Below are 12,898 nucleotides of genomic sequence, written 5' to 3'. Positions count from 1 at the left end.
TCTACTGAGAGCAAGTCTCTGCAACAGAGGAGCAGGGGTCTGCCTGAGCATTTAGGAGATGGGAAGGAGACGGGGAGGCACGAATAGGCAGTATGGGAGGAGGAGGGAAGGGAAGTGAGCTCAAGTCAGAAGGAATGGCGTGTGCAAAGGCCCTGTAGCAGGAGGTAGCAGCAGGGGGAGACAGGTAGCTCCACACACACCCTATTTGGTCATTTGTGGTTTGGAAAGGCCAGGTCCCTCTTGTCTTTTGTAGGAGAAGAAAGACAGGCATCCAATTTTGGCCCCTGATCTGCCTCCTTCCCTGGTCCCAGGTCTTTGGGAGTTGTGGGTCAGAATCCCCTTGGCCACCTCTCTCTCTCCCAGGCTCTTGTGGCCATCTCCGTGTCTAGGGTATAGATGATACTGGGGGTATGGTCATGTAAGGTCCTGTCTTTCCTGGGGTCACCCCGAATTGGTTGGAGGAGCCAAGGAGACACTCCCCCAGCTGCCCTAGAGCCTAGTCTCCATTTCCCAGGCAGGCCCAGGTGTGAGGCCGCCCTAACCTGGGCATCTGAGTCAGGTGGACCTTCTCTCTCAATCCCCCCACCTAGGGTGACCCAAGCCAAGCCCTACATCCCTGGAGGAACATCCAGCGGCATTTGCCCAGCCTAGACATCCACAGAATGGGGTCAGTTTAGCCGTGATGGGGGAAGACTGGGCAGGAGCTCCTGGCAGAGCTGATCTCATGCCAACAAATGGAGATGGCCTTCACCGCACGGCCTTCCCTTCAGTTAGCAGGTTACAGGTGTGAATGAGGACTGCGAGCAGGGCCCCTGAGAGATGCCAGGAATTTTAGGAGCAGCTGGGAGGTGGGAGGGAGAGATTCCGCCGTGAGTGGGCAGGGAGGTCAGGGATCGGGGTCACATACCGTGACACTGCCGTCATCATAGCCCGGCTTCTGGGCCCGTGGGTCAGGAGCACCAAGGAAAGGAGCCAAGTTTCAGAAAGTGGGAGGAGACAGCACATTACATAAGAGGGGATCCGGCTGCCTGGTGCCCAGATGGGTAGAATGGAAGTCCTCTATGCCCAGTGATGGCTCAGGCTCGGGACAGGACACCTGTACTGCGTGGGAAAAACAGGGACTCAACGTTGACCTGGAACCATCCTCGGCAGACAGAGGCTTAGCAGCTGGCCCTGCACCAACTGTCTAGATTCCAATCCTGGCTTTGCTGCTTGCCGAATGTGAGACCTGGCGGGGAGGGGTTTGGTTTCAGTTTTCTCACCCATAAGTGGGAACAGTCGTAGGACCAACCTTGGAATGTGTCCGGATGAGACGATGCTGGACTGTCCATACGGCAACCACTGTCCACCTGTGTTAATTGGCTCGACTACCTCCACAGAGCACCCAAACCGAGAGGCTCCAGCAGGAGGCTTATTGTCTAATAGATCTGGAGGCTAGAAGGCCGGGATCAAGGGGCCGGGAGGCTTGGTTCCCTTTGAGGACGGGGGGGAAGAATCTATTCTCTGCTTCTCCCCTAGCTTCTGGCGGTTTGCTGGCTGTCTTTGGTGTTGTGCGGCTCATATATAGAAGCATTGCCCCAACCCCCCCCCTTCATCTTCACGTGGCCTCCTCCCTGTCGGCATGGATGTACCCAAATTCCCCCTTTTCATAAGGACATTAGTCATGGTGGATTAGGGGCCCACCCCACTCCACTCTGACCTCATTTTAACTAATTACATCTGTAAGGACCCTGTTTCTTAGATGCTGGGAATTAGGATTTCAATGTATGAATTGGGGGGCGGACATAATGCAGTCCGTAACGCCACAAGTGGGGAGTTCCCTGGCAGTGCAGTGGTTAGGACTTCTCGCTTTCACTGCCATGGGCCCGGGTTCAATCTCTGACTAGGGGACTAAGACCCTGCAAGCTGTGAGACGTGACCAATAAAACCAAACCAAAACAGACAGGGGCTTCTCTGGTAGCTCAGTGGTAAAGATTCTGCCTGCCAATGCAGGAGACATGGGTTTGATCCCCCATCCGGGAAGATCCCTTATGCCTCGGAGCAACTGGGCCTGTGTTCTAGAGCCTGGGGGCAGCAATGACTGAGCCCACACGCCTGCCCCCTAGAGTCTGAGCTCAGCGTCAAGAGAAGCCCCCGCAACGAGAAACCCCCGCACTGCAATGAAGAGTAGCCCCGCTCGCCGCAACTAGAGCAAAGCCCACGCAGCAAGGAAGACCTAGCACAGCCAAAAAGAAATAAATACATGAATGAAAACGTAAAAACAAGCAAACAGAACACCGTATGTGGCGGGTCCAGCATTTGAAATGAGGCTGGTTGGAGTTGAAATGTGCCACCCAAAACGAAGGCTGGACTTCAAAGACTTGATCCAAAGAAAAAAAAGAATGCACGATCAGCTCAGTTCAGGCACTCAGTCGTGTCTGACTCTTTGCAACCCCATGGTCTGCAGCACACCAGGCTTCCCTGTCCATCACCAACTCCCAGAGCTTGCTCAAACTCATGCCCATCATGCTGGTGATGCCATCCAACCACCTCATCCTCTGTCGTCCCCTTCTCCTCCCGCCTTCAATCTTTCCCAGCATCAGGGTCTTTTCCAATGAGTCAGTTCTGCACATCAGGTGGCCAAAGTATTGGAGTTTCAGCATCAGTCCTTCCAATGAATATTCAGGACTGATTTCCTTTAGGATGGACTGGCTGGATCTCCTTGCAGTCCAAGGGACTCTCAAGAGTCTTCTCCAACACGGCAGTTCAAAACATCAATTCTTCAGTGCTCAGCTTTCTTTATAGTCCAACTCTCACATCCGTACATGACTACTGGGAAAACCATAACTTTGACTAGATGGACCTTTGTTGGTAGAGTAATGTCTCTGCCTTTTAAAAGCTGTCTAGATTGGTCATAGTTTTTCTTCCAAGGAGCAAGCGTCTTTTAATTTCATGGCTGCAGTCACTATCCGCAGTGATTTTGGAGCCCCCAAAAATAAAGTCTGTCACTGTTTCCATTGTTTCCCCATCTATTTGCCATGAAGTTAAGTGATGGGACCCAATGTCATGATCTTAGTTTTCTGAATGTTGAGCGTTAAGCCAACTTTTTCACTCTCGTCTTTCACTTTCATCAAGAAGCTCTTTAGTTCTTTGATTTCTCTCACTATTAACTTATTGATTAAATAATGATTTCATTTATTAAGCATATCGATTATACACCAAAATGATAATACTTCGGAGGCATTATCTTAAATAAACTGTATTATTACAATTAAAATTTTCATGTGTCTAAATTATAATTTAATGTGTTTAAACTTTAAGTCTTTACATTTTAAAGAACTTAAAATTACCAATGTGGCTCCCATTACCTATTAAACAGCCTGAACTAATATTTACAAAGCCCTTAGGACAGGGCCTGGCCCATAGAAAACACTGGCAAAGTGTTAGTTAAATAAAGACTTCTCTTTAGAGGTGGCTTGTTACCTGTGGTATTTAAAAAATATGACTTCCCAAGGAGTGAGAAAAGTTGGGGACACGTCTCTTCTCTTGTCTGCCTTTTCTTTTATTTAGTGGAGTTTGTTTTACATTCTGGAAGCATAGGGCTCCCCACGTGGCGCAGTGGTAAAGAATCCGTTGCAATGGAGGAGATGCGGGTTCGATTCCTGGGCTGGGAAGATCCCCTGGAGGAGGAGGTAGCAACCCACTGCAGTATTCTTGCCTGGAAAATCCCCTGGACCAGGAGTCTTGTGGGCTGCAGTCCATGGGGTGGCACAGAGTTGGTGACGACTGCGCACTGAGCTCACACACCACACGGCGTATGTCACGTGGTCCTGCCTTCTCCAACTTGTTTCACGGTATTTTTTCCATGTTGCTATAACGTCTTCATCATCATATTAAGCACAGTGGTTTTCTGAAAAATTGTTTCCAATATTCCTATTAACCACAAACAACTTTAAGCCGGAAATCTTTTGTTAGTTAGGATTATTATTGGGTAACGTGGTAAACGATTGAAGGATTCTAATAATAGGTATTGTCCGTAGTTTCTAGAAAAGCTGAAGTGGATTTGCAGTCCTGCCAGCAACATATGAATGTCTCCGTTTCACCAACTTATAACGAAATTTATTTTCGTTTTTAAAGCGATTTTGTGTCTGTGTGTTTGTGTGTGTTTATTTTCTTTTGTTGCTGATTTGTTGGAGGAAAAAGCATGTCATTGCTTGTATACATACTCCTTTGGTGACCTGGAGGTTAAGCATTAACCACGTGATTATTGCCACTGTGCATGTTCTCTTCTGGTAATTGGTGCCTTGCGTCCTTTGGCCATTTTTATCAGTTTGCCTGCCTTCTTTATAATGGCGTTTCCCAACCTTTTTTGGAACCAGGGACCAGTTTCGTGGAAGCCGATTTTCCCACAGACCCCAAGGGGGTGGGGGTGGTTTCAGGGTGACTCAAGCACATGACAGTCACTGTGCACTTGATTTCTGCTCTCGTTACATCAGCTCCACTCAGAGCATCAGACGTCCGATCCCGGAGGCTGCGGACCCCACCTCAGAGCATCAGGCGTCAGATCCCGGAGGCTGCGGACCCCTGCTTTATGAGGATGTCAATTTCTGTCCCATTTTATTTTTTCCCAAATTCACATTAGCCAATAGTGACTAAATGCCTGAATTCCATTTCTTGTTTCACAGATTTTTGTATGTTTATGTAGGCAAACCAATTGATCGCCCTTTGTGATTTCTGTCATTGTTTTTAAGTGCAGACCATCCCCTTCTAGAAACGTGGTAAGCGTCGCTTCTACTTTCTTTTAGCCTTTGGTAATTTCTTTTTCTTTTTTCCTTAAGATTTAAAATCCTTCCAGGACAGTACTGCCCAAATGAAGTATAATGCAAGCCACAAATGTGAGCCACACATGTAATTTTAACTTTTCTGGTCCTCACATTCTTACAAAGTGAAAACAGAGAAGGCAGAGAGCACAGAGGATTTGTAGGGCAGTGAGCTTGTGAATTTACTCTCTATGGTACCACGACGGTGAATATGTCATTATACATTGACCAACCCATAGCATGTACAACACCAAGTCACTGATTGTAATCAATGTCCCTGCTGGTGGGGGGCGTCCACGGTGGGGGAGGCTGTGGGGTGAAGGGACGGGGGTATATGCGAGCTCTCTATACTTCTTTCTGCCCAGTTTTGCTGTGAATCCAAAACTGCCCTTAAAAATAAGTTTATTAATTAAAAAATTATAGATTATTAAAAAGGGAAAAAATGGTGCAATTAATGTTAACAATATATTAACCTAATGTATCAAAAAATATTACTTCAAGATGTAATCTGTATAACAATTAATGAGCTATTTCATTTCATTTTGCGGAGTGCTGTCTTCAAGGTCTGGTGTGCATTTCACAGTTACAGCTCATCTCCATTCGCACTAATGACAAGCCACGTTCCCAATGCCCAGCCACACGTGGCTGGCGACCACCAGCTTGGCCAGCAAAGTGCAGAACGTGGTTTGACTGCAAGTGACGACAGAGGGTAAAGGTTCCAGTGACCAGACTAACCACCCTCTTCCCCTTCACCTCCCGCCTGCTCCTCTCCCTCGAAAATTCCTGCCCAGGCAACCTGGGTTTTCTCACCGTCCCTGGTGACCTCTGCCTGGCTCTCGGATGCCACCCTGGACACCTGTGGCAGCTGCCCAGCACCTTGGGCTTCCCAACCCTCCACCACCCGCCCGGGGCTGCCATCTGCTCACTGACACCTTCCAGTCCCAGCCTTTGGGCTGAGGAGCTCACCCTGGGGAGGGAGGGTGCATTTTTAGCTCTCTATCCCTGCAGGGTGAGTCTCGACAGTAATAACTATGATTAGGAGCCCATCCTGGGTTGCCTTATGCAATCCTCCGGATCTTTTTTTTTTTGGCCAAACCTCAGGGCATGTGGGATCCTAGTTCCCCAACCAGGGATGGAACCAGCACCCCCTGCACTGGCAGAGCGGAGTCTTAACCACTGGACCACCAGGGAAGGCCCTCCTCCAGGCTGTCTTGAAGGCTGAAACCATTCTCCATTTACCGGAGCTCCTACGGGCTAGGGAGCACTGGCAAGCACCCAGCCTGTGGTCAAGACCAGGGGCAGGTTGGCAGAAAGGTACGCTACCACCCGGAGGGGTGAACCAAATTTATTAAGTTTGTTGGGAAGGAGATCTGCTGTGATCCCTGAAAGTTGCCCACGTGTCTCTGATGCCCCCCTGTCTTGCCTGTCCCTTGGGACCCTGTGGAAGCCCCTGGGATGAGGTCGCCAGGAGGTGGGAGGAGCCTGGTGGCCCTCCCCACCCCCCGACCCCCGCCTAGAGTCTGTGCTCTGGGATCCCTCTGGAGCAGGACACCTCCCTGCCCCGGGTAGGGTGTGCCTTAGCGACTGCGGGAAAAGTCCCTGAGCGGAGGCGCAAAGCTGGCGGGAAGGGTCGGGGAAGGAGGGGTGCTCTCCAGGCCGTGGGGGCGGGACCAACATCCGACCCGCCCAGCAAAAACAGCCTAGGCGGCGGGGAGGACAGACTCGTCCTGGACACCGGCGCTCAGGGCACCATGAGCGGCCGAGTTGGGGACCTGAGCCCCGAGCAGCAGGAGGCGCTGACCCGGGTGAGGAACTTGGGAGCGGGGAGGCTTGGGCAGGGGGCGAGCAGCCCCCGGGGCACAGCTGCGGAAGGGGACCCTGGAGAGTGGGCGTCCAGACCTTCGGCTCCAGCGCACAGGTTGTCCAGGGAGCTGGGCACCCACCTGGCCCAGGAGCCCCCCTCTCTGGGCCTCTCTGTGACTCAGTCCCGCTCTCCACCTCTGCCGGCGCCTGTCCCTTGAGGAAGGTGGACGAGGCGGCCCTGCCTTTTGCACTGAGGCAGCCTTGGGTAGACAGCCGCCCAGGTCTCCTGCCCAGATTGCAACCTTTATTTGTTTGGTTTCTCTCTGTGGCTTTCTGAATCCCCAGGCGGCAAGCCTTCTCCCTATTGTTAATGTTTTCATTAAAGGGAAATGGGCGGGGGGATTGGTGCTATCAAGACAGCCTTATGGGACTCACCTAAAGTGAAAGTAAAATCACTCAGTCGTGGCCAACTCTTCGGGACCCCACGGACTGTAGTTTACCAGGCTCCTCTGTCCATGGATTTTCCAGGCAAGAATACTGGAGTGGGTTGCCATTTCCTTCTCCAAGAGATCTTCCCAACCCAGGGATTGAACCCCGGTCTCCTGCATTGTAGGCAGACGCTTTACTGTCTGAGCCACCAGGGAAGTCTGAGCCTCACCTGGTAGTGTCATAACCATGAGGAGGTCTTAGGTGCTACAGCATTAATTCTGTTTGCCAGGAATTCCTTGGCAATCCAGCGATTAGGACTCACTGCTGTGGCCTGGGTTCAGTCCCTGGTCAGGGAACTAAGATCCCACAACCCTGTGGCATGGCTCCCCACCCCCCCCCCCCCCCCCCCCCCCCGCCGTGGTCCAGCCCCAGCTGATCCAGGGTATTCGAAGGAGAGACTGCCTAGGCGACTATTTATATGCTAATTAGAGATACAAAGAGTAATAGAATGAGGATAGCTCAGTAGGAAAATTCAGTGGAGAAAAGAGGCTGAGTAGCTTGGTTTACTCGGGAGACCAATAAAACTTCAAGACAAGAAGTTTGCACCACTTATGTAGGCCGCATGCGCCCTCTCGAATAGCGGAAGGTGCCTCACCCTAGACACCTTCTCGAGTGGGTCTTAGAAGCCCAGGCATAATTAGTAAGCATGGTGGGTTCTGCGCTCCAGATGGAGACTTCAGCCAGAATGTGAAAAGAATGACATGGGGAGACCAAGCGTTGGTGAACAAGGCCCGTAGCTTTATTTTCAACAGGGGCTTATATACCCTAAGTTACACACAGAGGATAATAGGGGATGCAAAGTCAGCAGTCTTTGATTCTTATCAAAAACCAGGGTTTCTTTCCTGCAAATTTATCATATACAAATGGTTTAGGTGATTTACATCATCTTCTGGCCAGAAGGCCTATTAACATTTTATGACTCTTGACAAGAACTTATCAACAAAGACTTATTTTCTCTAAGAGTAATTATTTTAAGGTTTGGTGCCATCTTCCCAAGATAAAATTGCATTCCTATAGGGTGGATGTGTAATGGGTTTACAACAAAGGAAAGAATTTATTACCTTAAGGGTCTAAAGTTACTAACACCAAGGCCACTACTTATTTTTTCTACATACCAACTATTAATTAATACATATTCAAGGATACAATTCAGGGGATGTGAAAACTTGGCAACAAGCATTGGCTCATCAATGAAATCCTTTACTAGTTTATTCCGACAGTTTGTAACTCTCTGAGAGGCTCTAAGCTATTTGAATATCTTAAGCTTCCCGTGCCTCTCGAGGCTGGGAGACTGTAAACAATCGTATGCATAGCTGTAGGAGTCCGGGTAAACTTGTCAGGCGAGTTAGAGAGCCATCTGAGGGGTTTGGATTTAAACACTCCTAATTGCCTAGGAACTTTATTAATTGGAGCTCTAAGTTAACTCTTTGACAGAGAGAGCGAGATGGTGGTAGGGGACAGCCCCCAGTAAAATCAGAGGTGAGAGCACAAAGCAATAAAGTAGGCAGACTCTGGTTTTTTGGGGGCACATGCTCGAGAATATCCGGGGGGACTCCTGAGGCTCGATCCCGCCTTTGTGTATGCCGAGCCTCCTTCCTCATGACCTTTGTCACGAGTGGAATGCCTCACCGGCTCCCGGCAACCCCCCCCCCCCGGCAAAAAAAAATCAGTTTGCAGGTGGCCAGAGACTGGAAGCTGTGAATTCAGGGTGGCAACGCTGGGGACAGGAGGGTGTCACAACTGTTGCTGTTGAGTCGATCAGTCACGCCTGACTCTCTGCGATGCTACGGACTGTAACCCACCAGGCTCCTCTGTCCATGGGATTCTCCAGGCAAGAATACTGGGGTGGGTTGCCATTTCCTTCTCCAATCACAACTGTGGCTCACACCTTAAGCCTGTGAAAGGGCAGTTTCAGACGCTGGAGAAGGGTTTCTTTTGAGGCTCCTGGTTTGTGAGCCTCACATCTGTCACCTGCTGCAAGCCAGGCCTGAATCTAAAGCCTTTACCTTCACAAACTCCTTTGACTGGCACAAATGTATCATTATCCCCACTTCACAGACAAGGACACTGAGGCTCAGAAAGGTTAAGCTACTTGCTTCCAAGTCCAGACCCTCATGACGCAATATCCAGGCAACGTCTCCAGAATGTTCTGGTGGGCCTGCATCAGATTCACCAGGGATGTTTATAAAAACAGAAACGGCACAACCCTCCCTCGAACCTACAGAACAAGGGTCTTGTGGGGCAAAGAACTCCTCAGGTTTGAGAAGGATCCAACTCTTCCTGCCATGGTGGGCTGAGGGCTGGCCCATTCCCAGGTCGCAACCTGGTCCGGGCATGTGCTGCTAACTCTGCAGGGTCCCTGGGCAGGACTGACCAGTGGACTGAGACTGGGAAGGTCTGGGACAGCGTTGGGACTGTGTGAGCACCTCTGACCACTGTATCCCCTCCCTCAGTTCCGGGACAACCTTCAGGACCTGCTCCCCACACTGCCCAAGGCTGATGACCACTTCCTCCTGCGCTGGCTCCGAGGTGAGGCCAGCTGGGGTTGGTGGAGGCTGACAGGGTGGCAGGGAATGGGGGTGGTGCTTCAGGAAAGCAGGTGGGAGACTTTGGGGGACAGCCCTGAAGAGTGGGCTGGAATCTCAGTTCCCGTCCAAATCAGCGCAGCACAAAAATCTTATGGCGCCTCAGTTTCTTCATCCATAAAGTGGGCATGAGGTCACCTCCCCAAGGGTTGTTATGAATTAAATGAGAGGGTGTAGTGCCTGGCATGGTGGGCAACAGGGTGAGGTGAGGTTAGAGGTAACGCCTAGGAAGTTCTCAGGATGACAGGCCTGGCCAGGTCTTGAGTAAATACCACTGAACTGTCTTCAGGGTTGGGTCTGTCTCCAGCTCCTTGAAGACAGGGCTTCAAGTGTCATTCTCTCAGGGATCTGACACCAGTGCCCAGTGAATGTTCAGAGACTGGGTGTATTTAAAGGCAGAGGAGGAATTTCCTCTAGGAACTGCCGCAGTAGTGCAGAATAGTTAGAGTGACAGAAACCACCCTAGAACTTAGGGAAAAAATTCATGTCATCTCAGCATATCCCATGGAATGGCTTTTGAGCTTGAGCCAGGAGAGAAGTCAGAAGCCAGGCTGGAATCAGACAGAACAGTGATTGCTAGCAGGGTGCCCATACAAGCTGCCTCGCTCTCCTGGCCTGTGTAATACTGGTCTCTACCTTCAAGATGCTGGGAGTCAGACCTGAGGTCATGGGCACACACAGAGCCTACACAGAGGAAGGCCTCCCTTCTGTTCTGTTTCATTTGATTGTTGGTTGTTTTTTTTTTTTTAATTATTGTTTTTTTACAAACTTTATTTTTTAGAACCATTCTAAAAAGATTTACAGAAAAGTTGTGAAGATAGTACAGAAAGTTCCCATAGATGCTTCACATTAACACTTGACTTTCATATGTATGTCTGTGACCTTTAATGAGCCATTATTGCTATGTGATTAGTAATTAAGATCTGTGTTTTATTTAGATTTGCTTAGTTTTTTTCCATTTCGGGATCCTATCCAGGACACCACATTCCATTTTCTTGTCCTGTCTCTTTAGGCGCTCTTGGCTGAGGCAGTTTCTATTTCATTTTTAATGTCATTTTAATGTCTTTTTCCCCACCCAAGCTAAAAAAGGAGTTGGAACAGTAGATTTCTTTTCTTTTTTTTTTTTAATGTCGAGTATAATTGCTTTACAACGCGGTTAGTATCTGCTGTACAACAAAGTGATTTGGTTCTATGTGTATATATATATATACGCCCTGCTCTTGCACTTCCCTCCCGCCCCTCGAGGTGATCACAGGGCCCAGAGCACCCACCCCCATCCCGCCCCTCTGGGTGATCACAGGGCCCCAAGCACCCACCCCCATCCCACCCCTCTAGGTCATCACAGGGCCCCAAGCACCCACCCCCATCCCGCCCCTCTGGGTGATCACAGGGCCCCAAGCACCCACCCCCATCCCACCCCTCTAGGTCATCACAGGGCCCCAAGCACCCACCCCCATCCCGCCCCTCTGGGTGATCACAGGGCCCCAAGCACCCACCCCCATCCCACCCCTCTAGGTCATCACAGGGCCCCAAGCACCCACCCCCATCCCGCCCCTCTAGGTCATCACAGGACCCCAAGCACCCACCCCCATCCCGCCCCTCTGGGTGGTCACAGGCCCCGAGCACCCATCCCCCATCCCACCCCTCTAGGTCATCACAGGGCCCCAAGCACCCACCCCCATCCCGCCCCTCTGGGTGATCACAGGGCCCCGAGCACCCACCCCCATCCCGCCCCTCTGGGTGGTCACGGCCCCGAGCACCCATCCCCCATCCCACCCCTCTAGGTCATCACAGGGCCCCGAGCACCCACCCCCATCCCGCCCCTCTGGGTGATCACAGGGCCCCGAGCACCCACCCCCATCCCGCCCCTCTGGGTGATCACAGGGCCCCAAGCACCCACCCCCATCCCACCCCTCTGGGTGGTCACGGGCCCCGAGCACCCACCCCCGTCCCGCCCCTCTGGGTGATCACAGGGCCCCAAGCACCCACCCCCATCCCACCCCTCTGGGTGGTCACGGGCCCCGAGCACCCACCCCCATCCCGCCCCTCTGGGTGATCACAGGGCCCCAAGCACCCACCCCCATCCCGCCCCTCTGGGTGGTCACGGGCCCCGAGCACCCACCCCCATCCCGCCCCTCTGGGTGATCACAGGGCCCCAAGCACCCACCCCCATCCCGCCCCTCTGGGTGGTCACGGCCCCGAGCACCCATCCCCCATCCCACCCCTCTAGGTCATCACAGGGCCCCGAGCACCCACCCCCATCCCGCCCCTCTGGGTGATCACAGGGCCCCAAGCACCCACCCCCATCCCGCCCCTCTGGGTGGTCACGGGCCCCGAGCACCCACCCCCATCCCGCCCCTCTGGGTGATCACAGGGCCCCAAGCACCCACCCCCATCCCGCCCCTCTGGGTGGTCACGGGCCCCGAGCACCCACCCCCATCCCGCCCCTCTGGGTGATCACAGGGCCCCAAGCACCCACCCCCATCCCGCCCCTCTGGGTGGTCACGGGCCCCGAGCACCCACCCCCCATCCCGCCCCTCTGGGTGGTCACAGGGCCCCAAGCACCCACCCCCGTCCCGCCCCTCTGGGTGGTCACGGGCCCCAAGCACCCACCCCCATCCCGCCCCTCTAGGTCATCACAGGACCCCAAGCACCCACCCCCATCCCGCCCCTCTAGGTCATCACAGGACCCCAAGCACCCACCCCCATCCCGCCCCTCTAGGTCATCACAGGACACCAAGCACCCACCCCCATCCCGCCCCTCTGGGTGGTCACGGGCCCGAGCACCCATCCTCCATCCCACCCCTCTAGGTCATCACAGGGCCCCAAGCACCCACCCCCATCCCGCCCCTCTAGGTCATCACAGGGCCCCAAGCACCCACCCCCATCCCGCCCCTCTGGGTGATCACGGGCCCCGAGCACCCACCCCAGTCCCGCCCCTCTGGGTGGTCACGGCCCCGAGCTCCTGTCTGCTTTGCACAGCGTGTACATGTGTCAGGGCTGCTGTCTTGGTTTACCCCAGCCTCCCCTTCGTCCCCTGAGTCCACACATCCATTCTCCACATCTGCACCTTTATTCCTGCTCTGCCAATATGTTCATCTGGACCATTTTGGGGATGGCAGATTTCTTGAAGCCACTTGATACAGCCTCAGACCTCTCTCCTCCTCCTTTGAATCTTTTTGGGTTTAAAAATCAGCTTTTCAGGTACCGCATGGGTCTTAT

The 12,898-nt window shown here is 52.5% G+C and overlaps 1 protein-coding gene across 6 annotated transcripts in view; it reads left to right on the top strand.

The window, feature by feature from the left end:
• LOC109571402 (SEC14-like protein 4) overlaps positions 1-12,898 on the top strand; it is a 57,161-nt gene that overhangs the window by 33,495 nt on the left and 10,768 nt on the right. For 3 of the 6 annotated variants that reach the window (XM_070769842.1, XM_070769845.1, XM_070769844.1), the window contains exons 1-2: positions 6,470-6,604; positions 9,545-9,620. The exons of 1 other annotated variant lie outside the window; for it this stretch is intronic. In XM_070769842.1, coding sequence (XP_070625943.1) covers positions 6,551-6,604; positions 9,545-9,620 — 130 coding nt within the window. In that variant the 5' untranslated portion in view covers positions 6,470-6,550. Of the gene's footprint in view, positions 1-6,469; positions 6,605-8,761; positions 8,937-9,544; positions 9,621-12,898 lie in introns of those variants that run through there. 2 more of the 6 variants (XM_070769846.1, XM_070769847.1) reach the window with 2 other exon arrangements.

Source organism: Bos indicus, chromosome 17 (genome assembly GCF_029378745.1).
Source record: "Bos indicus isolate NIAB-ARS_2022 breed Sahiwal x Tharparkar chromosome 17, NIAB-ARS_B.indTharparkar_mat_pri_1.0, whole genome shotgun sequence".
Classification (NCBI taxonomy): Eukaryota; Metazoa; Chordata; class Mammalia; order Artiodactyla; family Bovidae; genus Bos; species Bos indicus.
Note: the sequence above shows the minus strand (reverse complement) of the source record. Positions and strands in the feature narration are given on the sequence as shown.